Source organism: Salmo salar, chromosome ssa29 (assembly GCF_905237065.1).
Source record: "Salmo salar chromosome ssa29, Ssal_v3.1, whole genome shotgun sequence".
NCBI lineage: Eukaryota > Metazoa > Chordata > Actinopteri > Salmoniformes > Salmonidae > Salmo > Salmo salar.
The window spans coordinates 26,193,911-26,210,992 of NC_059470.1; the positions used below are offsets into that span (position 1 = coordinate 26,193,911).

At 47.1% G+C, this 17,082-nt stretch overlaps 2 protein-coding genes across 3 annotated transcripts in view; one reads left to right on the forward strand and one right to left on the reverse strand.

Moving 5' to 3' along the window:
* LOC106590447 (ligand of Numb protein X 2) overlaps positions 1-10,123 on the forward strand; it is a 38,628-nt gene extending 28,505 nt beyond the window's left edge. For both annotated transcript variants that reach the window (XM_045710791.1, XM_014181504.2), the window contains exons 4-12: positions 30-268; positions 337-474; positions 596-795; positions 1,796-2,200; positions 6,274-6,477; positions 6,672-6,849; positions 7,128-7,377; positions 8,059-8,217; positions 9,373-10,123. In XM_045710791.1, coding sequence (XP_045566747.1) covers positions 30-268; positions 337-474; positions 596-795; positions 1,796-2,200; positions 6,274-6,477; positions 6,672-6,849; positions 7,128-7,377; positions 8,059-8,217; positions 9,373-9,508 — 1,909 coding nt within the window. In that variant the 3' untranslated portion in view covers positions 9,509-10,123. The remainder of the gene's footprint in view (positions 1-29; positions 269-336; positions 475-595; positions 796-1,795; positions 2,201-6,273; positions 6,478-6,671; positions 6,850-7,127; positions 7,378-8,058; positions 8,218-9,372) is intronic.
* An 822-nt stretch (positions 10,124-10,945) lies between these two features.
* On the reverse strand, positions 10,946-14,215 carry gtf3ab (general transcription factor IIIA, b). The gene is made up of 9 exons (XM_014181506.2): positions 14,038-14,215; positions 13,744-13,838; positions 13,339-13,435; positions 12,559-12,647; positions 12,408-12,481; positions 12,228-12,311; positions 11,842-12,077; positions 11,659-11,712; positions 10,946-11,573 (listed from the first exon to the last, which is right to left on the reverse strand). The coding sequence occupies exons 1-9, from the start codon at positions 14,149-14,151 to the stop codon at positions 11,445-11,447; spliced, it is 972 nt and encodes a 323-aa protein (XP_014036981.1). The 5' UTR covers positions 14,152-14,215; the 3' UTR covers positions 10,946-11,444.
* Between the last annotated feature and the right edge of the window lie 2,867 nt (positions 14,216-17,082).

Sequence of the window (17,082 nt, forward strand, 5' to 3'; positions counted from 1 at the left end):
CTCTGATATCCCTCTCTCTCTGTGCCCAGGTGTCCGGGGACACGGTCTCAGCAGACCAATTTACAGGGCCCACCATGTGATCACGGGGAGGAGGGATCCATGGTGACCAGCCCACCCAGGTCCCCCCGTTCCCTCCAGACGGAGACAGACCTGCGGGAGGAGAGCTCCCCCTCGCCCCCTGGTGGCACCACCAGCAGCAGTGTTCCCATGTGGACTGATGAGCCTGGACTGGACAACCCTGCCTTTGAGGAGAGCACTGAGGAGGACAGTGAGTAAGAGTAATAACTGTGTACGGGTGTGTGTGGGTGTATTACTAACCTCTCTCTCTCTGTGTAGGTGTGGTAGGGTTGGAGTGTGTGGTGCCCAGGGTAAAGCGACCCCTCAGTAACCCCTGCATCCACCTCCTCCGTACCGCCAGCTCCACCTCCTCAGGGTGGGACTGCCCCGAGTCCCCGCCCCTCTCCGCAGAAGAAGGTATGACATCACTTCCTCCATCTCACTTCCTTTCCTTAACCTTCCTCTCTAAATGCCTTGAATCTAAACATTCATGAATATAAGAGATTGATGTGCTTCCATGTCCATGTGTATCTCCCAGGTTGTGTGAAGCTGCCGTCCATTCCAGAGGGTGAGATCACCACCATCGAGGTCCACCGCTCCAACCCCTATGTAGAACTTGGCATCAGCATTGTCGGGGGCAACGAGACGCCCCTTATCAACGTGGTGATCCAGGAAGTTTACCGTGACGGGGTCATTGCTCGAGATGGCAGGCTTCTGGCCGGAGACCAGATACTGCAGGTGAGGGTCCTGCATGGCTGTAATCTTTCTTCTATCTCCACTCTTCCTCTTCCTAATCACTTGACCCCCCCTTTCCTCCTTCTCTCTTATCCTCCTCTCTTATAGGGATACTTCAGGATTTTGGCATTGAAGCGCTTTATCTACTTTCCTAAAGTCAGATGAACTCATGGATACCATTTTTAAGTTTCTGAGTGCAGTTTGAAGGAAGTTGCTAACTGGCGTTAGCAAATTTGCTAACTGGTGTTTGCGCAATGACTGGAAGCCTATGGTAACTGCTAGCATGCTAGTAGATGCAATCAGGATACATTTGAGGTGATGGGAAACTCCATTGGAATCGTATTAACGGCCATTGTGTACGTTGCCTATGCATCGTCCATGGACCACGCAGTGGGAGATTCTGGGACAAGGAGAGCTCTCCTTCAAGGAGTGAATGGTGGTCAATTAAGCACTAGCTTTAAAACACAAAATTAGCATGAATTTAGTACAACATTACATATATTTTCTGAGATGTGAGATAGTTCACTTGTTCTCTGTAATATCGTATAGCTTTGCAATCGTGACTTTACATACTTTCGAGGAAAATAGGCAGGTTTCTCGATCCTGACTTTGAGAAGGGATTGCGTGACGATTAGCTTAGCAACCGCGTGGCATAGCATGACAACGTAAATGCAATTGGTCAACGGTCTGCTAGGTGAGACGTTATACGTTCCTCCATTCATAGTCCATTGGGATTCCTATCTCCTCCTTACTCTAATATCTCTAATGCAGTGACTGGAAGTCTATGGTACCTACTAGAATGCTAGTAGATACCATAGACTTCCAGTCATTACGCTAATGCTAGTTAGCATTGGCTCGCAAAATTACCTCTAACTTCCTTCTACTTGACACAGAGACATAAAAATGGTACCATGAGTTCATCTGACTCTGGGGAAGTAGATAAAGGGCCTCATTGCTAAAATCCCAAAATATCCCTTTAAGTACTCTCTCTCCCCCTTCCTAGGTCAACAGTGTAGACATCAGCAACGTGCCCCATAACTTTGCCCGCTCCACGTTTGCACGCCCCTGTGCCATGCTACAGCTCACTGTCCTGAGAGAGCGCCGCTGTGCCTCTCGCCCGCCCCCTTTCACCACTCGTTCTGTGCCTCACGCCCCCTGCTCCACCCCAGAGAGCACCCCGTCCAGCCCTGCCAGCCTGAGGATCACCCTGCACAAGCGGGACTCGTCAGAGCAGCTGGGCATCAAGCTGGTGCGGAGGACGGACGAGGTGGGGGTGTTTGTGTTAGACCTGCTGGACGGCGGCCTAGCGGCCAAGGACGGGAGGCTGTGTAGTAACGACCGTGTGCTGGCGGTCAATGAACAAGACCTACGCCATGGCACGCCTGAACAGGCTGCTCAGATCATACAGGTAAGGCTAGGGTTGAAACAGTGTTTCTGAAAGGGTGAGTTGGGACAGTTCCTCTTGGCTTTGAGTTCTTAGGAAACTATGCAGTATTTTGTTTTTTTATGCATTATTTCTTACATTGTTACCCCAGGAAATCTTAAGTCTTATTACATACAGCCGGGAAGAACTATTGGATATAAGAGCAACGTCAACTTACCAACATTACAACCAGGAATACGACTTTCCCGAAGCGGATCCTCTGTTCAGACCACCACCCAGGACAATGGATCTAATTCCAGTTGTCGACCCAAAACAACGGCGCCGCAGAAGGGGCAGACGAAGCGGCCACCTGGTCAGGCTCCGTAGACGTGTTCATCTCCCACCACTCCCGAGTATACTACTAGCCAATGTCCAGTCTCTTGTCAACAAGGTAGATGAAATTTGAGCAAGGGTTGCCTTCCAGAGAGACATCAGAGATTGTAACATTCTCTGTTTCACAGAAAAATGGTTCTCTCGGGATATGTTGTCGGTTCAGCCACCAGGCTTCTCCATGCATCGCGCCGACAGAGATAAACACCTCTCTGGGAAGAGGAAGGGTGGGGGTGTTTGCTTCATGATTAACGACTCATGGTGTAATCATAACAACATACAGGAACTCAAGTCCTTCTGCTCACCGACCTGGAATTCCTTACAATCAAATGCCGGCCATTTTACTTACCAAGAGAATTCTCATCAGTTATAGTCACAGCTGTGTACATTCCCCCTCAAGCAGACACCAAGACGGCCATCAAGGAACTTCACTGAACTATATGCAAACTTGAAACCATATATCCTTAGGCTGCATTTATTGTAGCTCGGGATTTTAACAAAGCAAATTTGAGAATAAAGCTACCTACAGTGAGGGAAAAAAGTATTTGATCCCCTGCTGATTTTGTACGTTTGCCCACTGACAAAGAAATGATCAGTCTATAATTTTAATGGTAGGTTTATTTGAACAGTGAGAGACAGAATAACAACAAAAAAATCCAGAAAAACGCATGTCAAAAATGTTATAAAATGATTTGCATTTTCATGAGGGAAATAAGTATTTGACCCCTCTGCAAAACATGACTTAGTACTTGGTGGCAAAACCCTTGTTGGCAATCACAGAGGTCAGACGTTTCTTGTAGTTGGCCACCAGGTTTGCACACCTCTTTGCGGATCTTCTCCAAGTCATTAAGGTTTCGAGGCTGACGTTGGGCAACTCGAACCTTCAGCTCCCTCCACAGATTTTCTATGGGATTAAGGTCTGAAGACTGGCTAGGCCACTCCAGGATCTTAATGTGCTTCTTCTTGAGCCACTCCTTTGTTGCCTTGGCCGTGTGTTTTGGGTCATTGTCATGCTGGAATACCCATCCACGACCCATTTTCAATGCCCTGGCTGAGGGAAGGAGGTTCCCACCCAAGATTTGACGGTACATGGCCCCGTCCATCGTCCCTTTGATGCGGTGAAGTTGTCCTGTCCCCTTAGCAGAAAAACACCCCCAAAGCATAATGTTTCCACCTCCATGGTTGACGGTGGGATGGTGTTCTTGGGGTCATCGGCAGAATTCCTCCTCCTCCAAACACGGCGAGTTGAGTTGATGCCAAAGAGCTCCATTTTGGTCTCATCTGACCTCAACACTTTCACCCAGTTGTCCTCTGAATCATTCAGATGTTCATTGGCAAACTTCAGACGGGCATATATATGTGCTTTCTTGAGCAGGGGGACCTTGCAGGCGCTGCCGGATTTCAGTCCTTCACAGCGTAGTGTGTTACCAATTGTTTTCTTGGTGACTATGGCCCCAGCTGCCTTGAGATCATTGACAAGATCCTCCCGTGTAGTTCTGGGCTGATTCCTCACCGTTCTCATGCTCATTGCAACTCCACGAGGTGAGATCTTGCATGGAGCCCCAGGCCGAGGGAGATTGACAGTTCTTTTGTGTTTCTTCCATTTGCGAATAATCGCACCAACTGTTGTCACCTTCTCACCAAGCTGCTTGGCGATGGTCTTGTAGCCCATTCCAGCCTTGTGTAGGTCTACAATCTTGTCCCTGACATCCTTGGAGAGCTCTTTGGTCTTGGCCATGGTGGAGAGTTTGGAATCTGATTGATTGCTTCTGTGGACAGGTGTCTTTTATACAGGTAACAAGCTGAGATTAGGAGCACTCCCTTTAAGAGTGTGCTCCTAATCTCAGCTCCCTTTAAGAGTGTGCTCCTAATCTCAGCTCGTTACCGGTATAAAAGACACCTGGGAGCCAGAAATCTTTCTGATTGAGAGGGGGTCAAATACTTATTTCCCTCATTAAAATGCAAATCAATTTATAACATCTTTGACATGCGTTTTTCTGGATTTTTTTGTTGTTATTCTGTCTCTCACTGTTCAAATAAACCTACCATTAAAATTATAGACTGATCATTTCTTTGTTAGTGGGCAAACGTACAAAATCAGCAGGGGATCAAATACTTTTTTCCCTCACTGTAAATTCTACCAGCATATTGATTGCGCTACGCGCATGGGCAATGCCCTCGACCACTGCTACTCAACTTCCAAATGCATACAAAGCCCTCCACCGCACTCCCTTCGGCACATCCGACCACAACGCCATCTTGCTCCTACCGTTTTTTGGGCAGAAACTCAAACAGGACGTACCAGTGACGAGAACCATTCAACGCTGGTCCGACCAATCGGAAGTCACGCTTCAAGATTGTTTTGATCACGCGGACTGGAATATGTTCCAGTCAGCCTCAGAGAACAACATCGAAGTTTTAAGTTCATCGGCGTACACATGTACGCCGATGAACTTAAAACTTTCCAACTTTTCCACTGCTGTCCCTTCGATGTGGATAGTGGGGTGCTCCGTCTGCTGTTTCCTGAAGTCCACGATCATCTCCTTTGTTTATTTGACGTTGAGTGAGAGGTTGGTTTCCTGACACCACACTCCGAGTGCCCTCACCTCCTCCCTGTAGGCTGTCTCGTTGTTGTTGGTAATCAAGCCCACTACTGTTGTGTCATCTGCAAACTTGATGATTGAGTTGGAGGTGTGCATGGCCACGCAGTCGTTGGTGAACAGGGAGTACAGGAGGGGGCTGAGCACGCACCCTTGTGGGGCCCCAGTGTTGAGGGTCAGCAAAGTGGAGATGTTGTTTCCTACCTTCACCACCTGGGGGCGGCCCAACAGACAAACTGAAATGGTCTACCCACACACAGTGTGGTCGCCTCTTCAACCTCAGGAGGCTGAAGAAATGTCGCTTGTCACCCAAAACGCTGACAAACCTTTACAGATGCACAACCAAGAGCATCCAGTCGGGCTGCATCACAGCCTGGTACGGCAACTGCACCACCATCACCTGCAAGGCTCTCCATAGGGTGGTGCGGTCTGCACAACGCATCACCGGGGGCAAACTACCTGCCCTCCATGACACCTATAGCACCTGAGGTCACAGGAAGGCCAAAAAGATCATCAAGGACATCAACCATCTGAACCACTGCCTTTTCACACCGCTATCATCCAGAAGGCGAGGTCAGTACAGGTGCAGCAAAGCTGGGACAGAGAGACTGAAAAACAGCTTCTATCTCAAGGCCATCAGACTGCTAAACAGCCATCACTAACTCAGAGAGGCTGCTGCCTACACTGAGACTCTATCACTGGCCACTTTAATAAATGGATCACTAGTCACTTTATACAATGCCACTCTAAATAATGCCACTTTAATCATGTTTACATACAGTATCTTACATTAGTCAAATCACATGTATATACTGTATTTTATTCATAATGTTTACATATCTTACATTACTCATATTTTATACCATCTATTGCACCTTGCCTATGCCATCGCTCATCCATATACTTACATGTACATATTCTCATTCACCCCTTTAGATTTGTGTGTATAAGGTAGTTGTTGGGGAATTGTTAGATTACTTGTTAGATATTACTGCACTGTCGGAACTAGAAGCACAAGCATTTCGCTACACTCGCATTAACACCTGCTAACCATGTGTATGTGACAAATAAAATGTGATTTGATTTGATTTGATGGCTAACCCTACTCCCTTTTCCTGTCGACTACAGGCCAGCGGCGAGAGAGTTTTTCTACTGATTGGCCGGCCCAGTAAGCCTACCCCTCCACCAAGCTCCACTTCCAACAGAGACCTGTACTGCCATGACCACTTCCTCCCCAATCACCACCACCACCACCACTACAGCTTCTCCCCCAGCCCCAGCCCCAGCCCAGCGCCTACCTGTGCCCACCTGGCTCGCCCCAGCACCCACAGAGTGAGTACACACACCTGAAGGGAGTGTGTGTGTCTGACTGTCTCTGTTCATGTGTATCTTTGTATACTGACCTCTCTTATCATGTGTGTTATGTGTGTGTGTGTGTGTGTGTGTGTGTGTGTGTGTGTGTGTGTGTGTGTGTGTGTGTGTGTGTGTGTGTGTGTGTGTGTGTGTGTGTGTGCGTGTGTGTGTAGGACCTGTCCCAGTGTGTGACGTGTAATGAGAAACACATCACTGTTATGAAGGAGCCTCATGAGTCTCTGGGTATGACCGTGGCCGGGGGGCGGGGCAGCAAGAGCGGCGAGCTGCCCATCTTTGTGACCAGCGTCCAACCACACGGCTGCCTGTCACGTGATGGACGAATCAAACGAGGTGAGTAATGGCTCACATCCCCCAGTGGGAGCTGGGTTGTCAGTTGTCAGTTTTTGGTTTGGCTCTCTTCCTGTGCTCATTATCTGTTCAGCTGAAGTCTCAGAGGTCAGTGTCTCTCAGGACTATTTGTCCCTAACTAACTGTTCTTCTCTGTCCTTTTTGTCCCTCCCTCTGTTTCCCGCTCTCTTTTTTTCCTCTCTCTCACTCCTACGCACGCACACGCACGCACGCACGCACGCACGCACACACACACACACACTCTCTCACATTCCCTCCAGGTGACATCCTCCTGAGTATCAATGGCCAGGACCTGACCTACCTGAGCCACAGTGAGGCGGTGGGTACCCTGAAGGCCAGCGCAGCATCGCCCTCCGTCCAGCTGAGGGCCCTGGAGGTCAGCATGGTGGAGGAGCCGGGCCAGGTTCAGAGCTCCGAGGACCAGCTGTTTCCCCCACACCACCACACACACAACTCAGACTACGACTCCTCCTGGTCCCCTTCTTGGGTCTTGTGGCTCGGCCTGCCCAGGTACAGAGAATATAACCCTCACACACACACACCTGTTTGGGTTGGACTCACTTGGGGTGTTTGGGATATTGGGAGTTTGTGCTTTGACTTATTTAGTGGTTTCATGTTAGTGTAGGTGAAGCTGAGGAGAGGAAGACCTTTTAGACTATTGAAGTCCACCTGAAGTCATCTGTGGAGATTGTGTTTGAGTGTGTGAGGTATTGGGATGTATATGTCTTTCGTTTCATGTGTCAGTATTATGTGTGTGAGCCAGGGTGTGTGTGTGTTACATAAGGAGGTCCATACGGGGGATTATGTTTGTGTGTGTGTGTTGTTCTGAACTGTGCTGTAGTGTGGATTATCAACTGAGAGGCATGTGGTGACATCCCCAATGTCTCTCCATAATTCCTCCTTCTGAGACTGGTACAGAGAGCAGCCTCAAACTCACCCCTCTTTTTTTCTTACGCTCTCTCCTTTTCTTTTGCTGTCTTTCTTTGTTTCTCTCCCTCCCTCTGAATCACCCTTACACTATCGCTTTCTTTCCCTCCCCATCTGTCTCTGTTTCCTCCCTCTTCTGTCTTTCTCTTGCCCTCCTTCCCCATTTCTCTCCCCTGCTCCTCCCTCTATCTTCCCCCCTGTCACTAAAAACACTGGCTCATTCTCTCCGTCCATCTCTCTCCCTCTGTATTCTCTCTCTCTCAGCTACCTTCACAGTAGCCATGAGATTGTTCTGCGTAGAAGTCACCCTGGGAGCTGGGGCTTCAGCATCGTCGGGGGATACGAGGAAAACCATAGCAACCAGGCATTCTTCATCAAGACCATTGTCCTTGGAACACCTGCATACTACGATGGCCGCCTCAAGTAAGCCTTCAGTCATGTTGTTGGGTTGTGAGCATATAGACACATTTCCGTTCTCTGTAAGTTACATTTTACATTTTAGTCATTTAGCAAACGCTCTTATCCAGAGCGACTTACAGTAGTGAATGCATACATTTCATACATTTTTTTATCTCGAACTGGTCCCCTGTGGGAATCGAACCCACAACCCTGGCGTTGCAAACACCATGCTCTACCAACTGAGCCACACGGGACCATTGTTAATTGTCAATAAAGTACATCTTATATTGTCTTACATATACACTGTATTAGATACACCCACCCCTTTGCCTCCAGAACAGTCTGAATTCTTCTGGGCATGGAAACATTGCTCAATTTGTATCAAGGGACCTAACATGAGCCATGAAAACATTCCCCACACCATTACACCACCCCCACCAGCCTGTACCATGCCTGCTGCTTAGGCCAAATCCTGACTCTGCCATCAGCATGATGCAACAGGAACCAGGATTGAATGGACCAGACGATGTTTTTCCACTCCTCAATTGTCCAGTGTTGGTGATCTCGTGCCCACTGGAGCCGCTTCTTCTTGTTTTTAGCTGATAGGAGTGGAACCCGGTGTGGTCGTCTGCTGCAGTAGCCCATCTGTGACAAGGACCGCCAAGTTGTGCTTTCCAAGATTCCGTTCTGCAGACCAATGTTGTACTGCGCCGTTATTTGCCTGTTTGTGGCCCACCTGTTAGCTTGTCCGATTCTTGCCATTCTCCTTCGACCTCTCTCATCAATAAGCTGTTTTTTCCCACAGGACTGCCACTGACTGGATGTTTTTTGTTTGTCTCATCATTCTCGGTAAACCCTAGACACTATCGTGTGTGAAAAGACCAGGAGGCCGGCCATTTCTGAGATACTGGAACCGGAGCGCCTGACATCAATGATCATACCACTCTCAAAATCGCTTCGGTCAATAGTTTTGCCCATTATAACGTTCAATCGAACAGTAACTGAATTCCTTGGTGCCTGTCTGCCTACTTTAAATAGCAAGCCATGGCCATGTGACTCACTGTCTGTTGGAGCAAACCATTTTCATGGGAGGGGGGTGTACTTAATAAAGTAGTGTATATCTACTGTATGTGGTCCATCCATGTTGATGTGCCCCTCTCTGTCCCCTCTGTTCCCTAGGTGTGGGGACATGATAGTGGCGGTTAATGGACTGTCTACGGCTGGTATGAGCCACTCAGCCCTGGTACCTATGCTGAAGGAGCAGCGGAGCAGAGTGGCTCTCACCGTGGTCTCCTGGCCTGGCAGCCTGGCATAGCATCATGCCATACTGAAATTACTGTAGACTGGATCTATCCAGGGCCAAATCAGGACTGCATCGAAACCAGGCTATGGTGCCAAATCATACCATACTGAAATTGTTTTAGATTGGACCTACTGTAACCTGGGCCAAATTACAGACTTCATCAAACCAGGCTAGAGGAAACCTGGCCCTACTGAGCAAAATCACTTGATACTAGGCCGGACTGTGTCAGCCCCACAAAAGACTGTGTTCATATGGTCATGTTATTGGGACTGTATCTGTTAATGGACAGTACATAGTCTCCGGACTGCAGTAGAAGATACCAAGGGTGTGTTCAGGTGGCTGCAACATTAGATAGAAATTCATTGCATAGAACAGATTCTCTGCCATATAGAATGATTTAGATCAGCTCTAGGCCATGTATTTCTGTCTGAAACATTGCTAAGGTTATCAGAAGAAAAATGGGATAAAACATTGACCTACTCGCTCCAACTGAATAAACCCAAGGCCTTACCCTGGGGGCCCAAGCCCCTTGGACACAGTGTTAGGCCTCATCACCATGACGACCCAGCCATCAGCTCCCTAGGGTGTACTTGTGGATTCTGCCATTTGATAAATATTTTCCACAGAGGGCATCTGGAGTCAGTTCTTAGCCACATCTGCCTGGCCCCACACCGCCATACTGTAGGACAACACTATGCTAGTGGAGTCATTTCAGCACCTGGATGTGTTCAGGGGAGGTAATACAGATTGCAAATCCTCTGATGACTGGGTTCTTTATACATTTCTATAAAGTTGCCGTTAAATTGCTCTGCCAATATTTGTTGGGTTATCCCTGTGCTGTGGCAAACATGCGAAACTAAGCAGTCTGTGGGTCCGGTAGTGGTTCTCCAGCCTACTCTTCCTTTCGGCAGGGTGAAGACCTGCCTGGCACCCAAACAAAAGCTTTACCCATCTCTTAATACCACTACAAGTTCCATGAGAACTATTGAAGTGGTGCACTTCAAGCACACTGATGCAATTTGTTCACCATCATCAACCCTCCTACAGATTGGCCATTAGTGAACAGGTAGAGCGAGTGGCCGCTCAAACAATGAGAAGGCAGTCAGAGGCTAGGCCAGGTGGGACCACTAGCCACTCAGGGCAGATAAGTGTGAACAGCCACAAGGTCCATAAAGTGGTTTCCACAAAGTTGCTGGGATATCACATCCTACTTGTATACTAATTATTAAACTACTAGTCTATCAAATAAGCCAGTCAATGTGTTTACCAAATTCACCTCTCTTCTGCTGGAGAAGACAGACCTTGGGCCCAGTTATCACACTTCCCAGGATGATGGACCAGACTTCATAATATGCTTTGAAAGTGAATACATCATGTGAGACACACCATTGGGTATTTGTAAAGTGTCATAGTGCATTACAAAACCATTAACAGTCAAGGATCCAGCAATGCATTGGTGAGGATTTATTAGATAAGTGTTCGATACATAACTGAAATTCAGCTCTTGAAAACTAAACAAAAAGGCTTGACACGTAGCAAAGAATAGGTTGCTGTTCCACAGATTTCCCCCCCACGGCTATGATGTAGAGTAGCCCAAGCTGGCGGTGCTATGATGTAGAGTAGCCCAAGCTGGCGGTGCTATGATGTAGAGTAGCCCAAGCTGGCGGTGCTATGATGTAGAGTAGCCCAAGCTGGCGGTGCTATGATGTAGAGTAGCCCAAGCTGGCGGTGCTATGATGTAGAGTAGCCCAAGCTGGCGGTGCTATGATGTAGAGTAGCCCAAGCTGGCGGTGCTATGATGTAGAGTAGCCCAAGCTGGCGGTGCTATGATGTAGAGTAGCCCAAGCTGGCGGTGCTATGATGTAGAGTAGCCCAAGCTGGCGGTGCTATGATGTAGAGTAGCCCAAGCTGGCGGTGCTATGATGTAGAGTAGCCCAAGCTGGCGGTGCTATGATGTAGAGTAGCCCAAGCTGGCGGTATGGAGTTGATCAGCCAGTCTGCTGGTCTCAACCTGTGTGGAGGCTGTCCCCAACTCTGTCTTCCGAAGCAACGGCTTCCTCTTTTTAGGGTGCACCTTCTGCAAAAGGAAAAAAGCAGTGGTTTATAATATTACATGTAGGGATGTTATTCATCCCCATATACCCAACAATACCAGTGTTTACCTGCAGCTTTTTCCTCTCTGGGTCATGAACCACTCGGTGTCGTCTCAAACTCTCCTAAGGAATATAAAAACACTTCGTTTTACACCAAATATTCCACTCTAAGAGACAGATTGCGTTCTCCAAAACTATTTGTGATGTGACAGGATACCATATTGTAACTTGAGTCTTGTCCCATGAGCCCACCTGCATAGCGAAGTGCTTGCCACAGCCTTCGTGTGTACAGGAGAACGCCATCTTTCCCTCATGGTCTGACACAACGTGGTTCTCCAGGTTGAAGTGGGTGGTGAAGGTCTTCTCACACCCAGCGTCGGAGCACTGGAACACCCTCTTGGGCGCACCGGAGTGGACCCGCAGCTGGTGCTGCTTCAAGAACCATGCCTCCAGGAACATCCTACTGCAGCTATCACACTGTAGCTCGACTGAACACACAACCAGTGAAGACTTTACAATTGGATCAGTTTTAAGTCTATATAATCATTTAGGCCCATGAGAGGGGTTCACAAGACAATGCAAAGGGATGAGTTGCAGCATGGTCAAGAGGGTGGCAATGTTTTGGAGGGCCTACATACTTCTGTGCACAGCCTTCCTGTGCTTCTGATACTCTGACCAAGTCTTCCCCTGGAATGGACAGTCCTCCACAGCACAGGGGTAACCTGGGAAAGTTAAAGGCTAGATATAAATGTATGAAACACATCTACAGGACCTCTGATAAGACTTTGAGACGGGTATGGGGCATGTGTAGGGCTCACCTTGGTGTACTTTCTCATGGCGCTTCAGTTGTCCGGGAGCAGCAAATTCTCTCTTACAGCCCTCAAAGATGCACCTATGGGAAAGGGTCAGAGTTCAGCCTGATGTGGTAGAGTCTACATTCTCTTGTAGAGACCAGTGTGTTATACTTACTGAAAGGGCAGCAGTTGTGTGTGTTTAATCTTGTGTGTTTTGAGTTGGTTCTTCTTATTGAACTCCATCCCACAGTGCACATGGTCACACTAGAACATAATTTACAAACCTTTGAATGAAAATTAGCAGGAGGACCATTTGTCGTAGTCCAACATTGCCATCACTATTCCTTTAGCCACACTTGGAGGTGGAAGTCTCAAGGCATTCAGAATCTCATGTTTACCATCAACTGTTTCAGAACAGTGTCAAATGAAACCTAAGGCAATAGGGTGATGAATGTGAACCTCAGTTTAGGCGAGTCATGAAAACGTAGTGGTGCCTTCATCCACGTAGGCAATGCCATGCAGACAAGCGACGTCTAGTTTGTCATGAATGTTGATTACAAAAAACAAAAAAAAAGTCCACTTACTCTGCATGTTGTCTGGTGTTGGTCATTCAGCTGGTTGAAATTAGACAAACTAACCGCAGGAAATTATTATTAAACAGGCAAAACGCAGGTCTACTTCTGTGGCAAGATGTCTGCCTATGACTGAAGGCAAGTGCACAAGACTACATGCACACATACTAACAGATGTTTACATAGTTTAGAGCATGGGCTTCAGTGCTGGTGCTCTAAACACCTCAAATTTCAAGCAGCAGTAGAGTAACTTCAAATGTAATTCTTAAACATGCTGGCTTAAGGAAAATGTCCACGATTTTTGCAGGGCTTCGTTTCAGACTAAACCAAGTGGTATCAATGATTCATTTGATACGTCAAAGTCTAACTTCGGTTTAGCCAACCTTATAGTACTTCTCCTGGTGCTGGTGAACGCGAGCCATGTGATTCTTCATGCTGGCATATGTGACAAAGGCCTCGGAGCATCCTGCAGCCTGACACCTGCAGACGCACAGAAACAGACGAGTGACCAGAGGGAAGGTTGGAAGAGGAATAATGAATTGCATGACTCATAGCACAATGGGTTAGAACTACTCGAGTTCATTCAGAAACATTTGATTCAAAACCATTTACAACTCAACCCTAGCTTTGGTGCTAGTCTTTACTTTAGCCAACTGACTGTCCGCCAAATCATATGGAAAGGCAACAATGAAACATTGTTGAAGGCAGGAACAGCCATACAGGCTCATACACAACCGGTCATTGACCGTGAACCATTGCCCTATAGGATAGTGAAGCATCATACGCACGTGTATGGCTTCTCTCCACTGTGGCTCAGCCCGTGTCTGGTGAGCTGGTAGCGGGTACAAAAGCTCTTGTCACAGTTCTCGCACGAGAAGGGTTTCTGTCAAAGAGAAAGATGAACAAGTAACAAAACACTATAATACGTGTTTCTGACCGCAGACATTAATTCACGTTCAGTTGTATTTCACTTACGTCAATAGGTTCATTCTTTCTGATTAACAGATATTCTAAATTCAGTACATAGGATCTGATCTGGACCATCTGTTGAAAGATACCAGCTGGGCAGGATAGGTACTCACCAAACCTGTGTGCTTGCAAAGATGGGCATCTAATTTCCATGATTTATTGAAGGTGGCATTGCAGTTGACAAAAGAACAAATAAAGCTTCTGTGGACTTGAATCCTTTCCCCCATCTTTAATTGTACAGATGACAGTGTTTTGATAACGCAAAACCAATAGGGCAGGTCGTTTATCGGCCTACATGGGTTAACACACCTGAGGACTATATATTTTATTGGGCGATACCACTGTTGGATAATACAGGGGTGTTTCAATCCACGCAATGGAACGTGAACAAAATAGAAAGCAAAGTCTGGCTCTGTAATAGCCTAAATTAATTTCAGGCCTAAGTACTATCATTATTTTGGTGAAATATTGATGATTTATAAATTAATATTGGACACCTGCTTCGTGATTTTATTCAGCCATCACCCTACATTTGAACATAGTTAGTTCCTGATTGGAGGAGGTTGGAACAGTGAATTGCTGTGCATTGACGCACAGCTGACTTTAAAACAGCATATAGCAAGGTACTGTAAAGTGTAGACTGATTATTTGATCTGGTTATGGCATATGTGAGAGCATGGGCAGCCCAATTGAGGCCATCTTCATTTTGAAGTAGTCCATTTTCTTCTTCTACTACTTCTATGAGTTGGTAAACAAACTGAAAGGCAGGTACAGGTATAAAGCCAAGGTTGGCGATTTACTGCCACCTGCAGTTATGAAATGTTTGCTAATGAGTATAATTAATTGGCTGATCCCGCTGACCTGGATGGAATTATGTGATCCTTCCTTAACTCATAGGAAGTCCCACCCAGTTGACTACTTACAAAATGGTGAAAGTCCAATGGCACTGCCCATGACACAACAGGTTTTTGGGCATTAGAGTCTGCTATCAATCCTCATGGGTTAATTAATGACGCACTATGCAGAAATCGCACCGCCATTTCCTGGTTGCTAAAATTCAAATAGTTCACATAATTCCAGTTTATGTGACAAAACAAGCAAGTATGGTGTAGAGAACCATTGTACTGTCTAAACGGCTGTGAAATATATTTTCTAGAACTCAAAATATTGTATTTTCAACTGTTTGAAGCTGGTGTACAAAATTGAAAGTAAAAGACAGAAATAGCACACAGAGAACAGCTCTACCACTTCTTAGACTTGCTTTCAATGAGAATGACAGATTTATAACCCACATTTCTATGTCAATTTGGTTGGGTCATCCAAAAAGTTACATATTGCAGCTTTAAACTTACATTCATGGCCTACTATGAAATAGGCTACTGCTTGAGATTGAGGCAAAATAGCCTCTTGTAAATGGATGTGATTGGGTTTCTGGCTCTGATTTCCAAGACCTAGATTAGTCCTATCTGTTATTGGTGAATTCAGTAGACTAGACTAGTCATTGATCATTTTTACTGAACAGCAGTTGTTGCAATTCAGGTCTTTGAGCTTGCCTGTTTCTGATTGATTGTAGGCTTTAAAACTGTCACGCAGGCTCCTGACACTGTGCATCGCTATCTTCTGTCTGTGGTGTGTGTGCACGATTGTAGTCTGAGCTGAGCGACTGTCTGTCTCCAGTCTTCACACACCCGTTACATTTACAGCCCTAATCGTGATCTTATCAACCTCCTCCATATTGTTCTATGATAGGTGTGATTTAGTCACAACCCAGTCTTCATTCTACTGCTCTCTCCCAATGTGATGCTCTTCAAACCTGACTCCTCCAATCCTGTTGACAGTTCAACCCACTCCCAATTCTATGACACTGCTCTTTATTTAGACTTAATTGGATAACAGTATAGTATGTTTCCACAAGGATACTTGAGTTGTGAATTCAGAAAAGCTTGACACAAATCAGAAAACAATAGAAAATCTTCAATCCAATATGGTGTGTACATTACCAAACGATTAGAGACCAACTACCATGCATGTACCATGATCTGGTGTGAAATCTTAGAATGGCTTCTCTGAATGAGGCCTATTGAGAACTCCAGGGCCGTACCTCTGCTCCCTCTACGCTTCAGGTCACCCGGCCTCTGTCGGCCGCCATCGTTATCAGCCTTTCCACCTCCACGTCCGGTCCCCGACTGTCCCAGTCCCTTCACTGACAGGGGACTGGATCGATAACCCGGGGTCTGTATCTGTGTGTGGCCATGGTCTACACTGATAACCAATCCTGGCAAGTGAAGGTGGAAGAAAGACCCTATCTGTCCACTATCACCTAGAGAGATACAGTGCATTCTGTGTAATCAGGCCAGAGACAAAGAGAACTGAGAGATGAAACTAGCAGAGTTGAGAGAACAACATGAAATCATTGTGAATTGGAAGAGAGAGACAGTCTGATGTCTGTCGATATATCATCCCATATGGCTTCTGCTCTCCACCGTCCACCAGTGGTGTGTGTTTGTGAAGGCTTCTGCTCTCCACCGTCCACCAGTGGGGTGTGTTTGTGAAGGCTTCTGCTCTCCACCGTCCACCAGTGGGGTGTGTTTGTGAGGCTTCTGCTCTCCACCGTCCACCAGTGGTGTGTGTTTGTGAGGCTTCTGCTCTCCACCGTCCACCAGTGGTGTGTGTTTGTGAGGCTTCTGCTCTCCACCGTCCACCAGTGGTGTGTGTTTGTGAGGCTTCTGCTCTCCACCGTCCACCAGTGGTGTGTGTTTGTGAGGCTTCTGCTCTCCACCGTCCACCAGTGGGGTGTGTTTGTGAGGCTTCTGCTCTCCACCGTCCACCAGTGGGGTGTGTTTGTGAGGCTTCTGCTCTCCACCGTCCACCAGTGGGGTGTGTTTGTGAGGCTTCTGCTCTCCACCGTCCACCAGTGGGGTGTGTTTGTGAGGCTTCTGCTCTCCACCGTCCACCAGTGGGGTGTGTTTGTGTGGTTAATGTGTGACAGACAGGGTCGATATGGCTGCTCTGGGCTGCTGGCTGAGTTGACAGCCTCAATCTGTATGTCAAATGTGTGTGATTAAGGAGCACATAGTAATCCACTGCTTTTACCCACAAGTCCCGTTCCACGCTCCCCCTCCGCTCTCTCTCTCCTCACTCACTGTCCCTGACTGTTT

Bases quoted from the DNA above. Each gene is read 5' to 3' on its own strand.
- gtf3ab (XM_014181506.2), bottom strand. From the start codon at position 14,151: ATGGGGGAAAGGATTCAAGTCCACAGAAGCTTTATTTGTTCTTTTGTC. The intron at 12,482-12,558 runs GTAAGTATAACA...CCTTTCCCATAG, and splicing joins ACACAACTGCTGCCCTTTCA to GTGCATCTTTGAGGGCTGTA. The intron at 11,574-11,658 runs GTAAACACTGGT...TTCCTTTTGCAG, and splicing joins CAGAGAGGAAAAAGCTGCAG to AAGGTGCACCCTAAAAAGAG.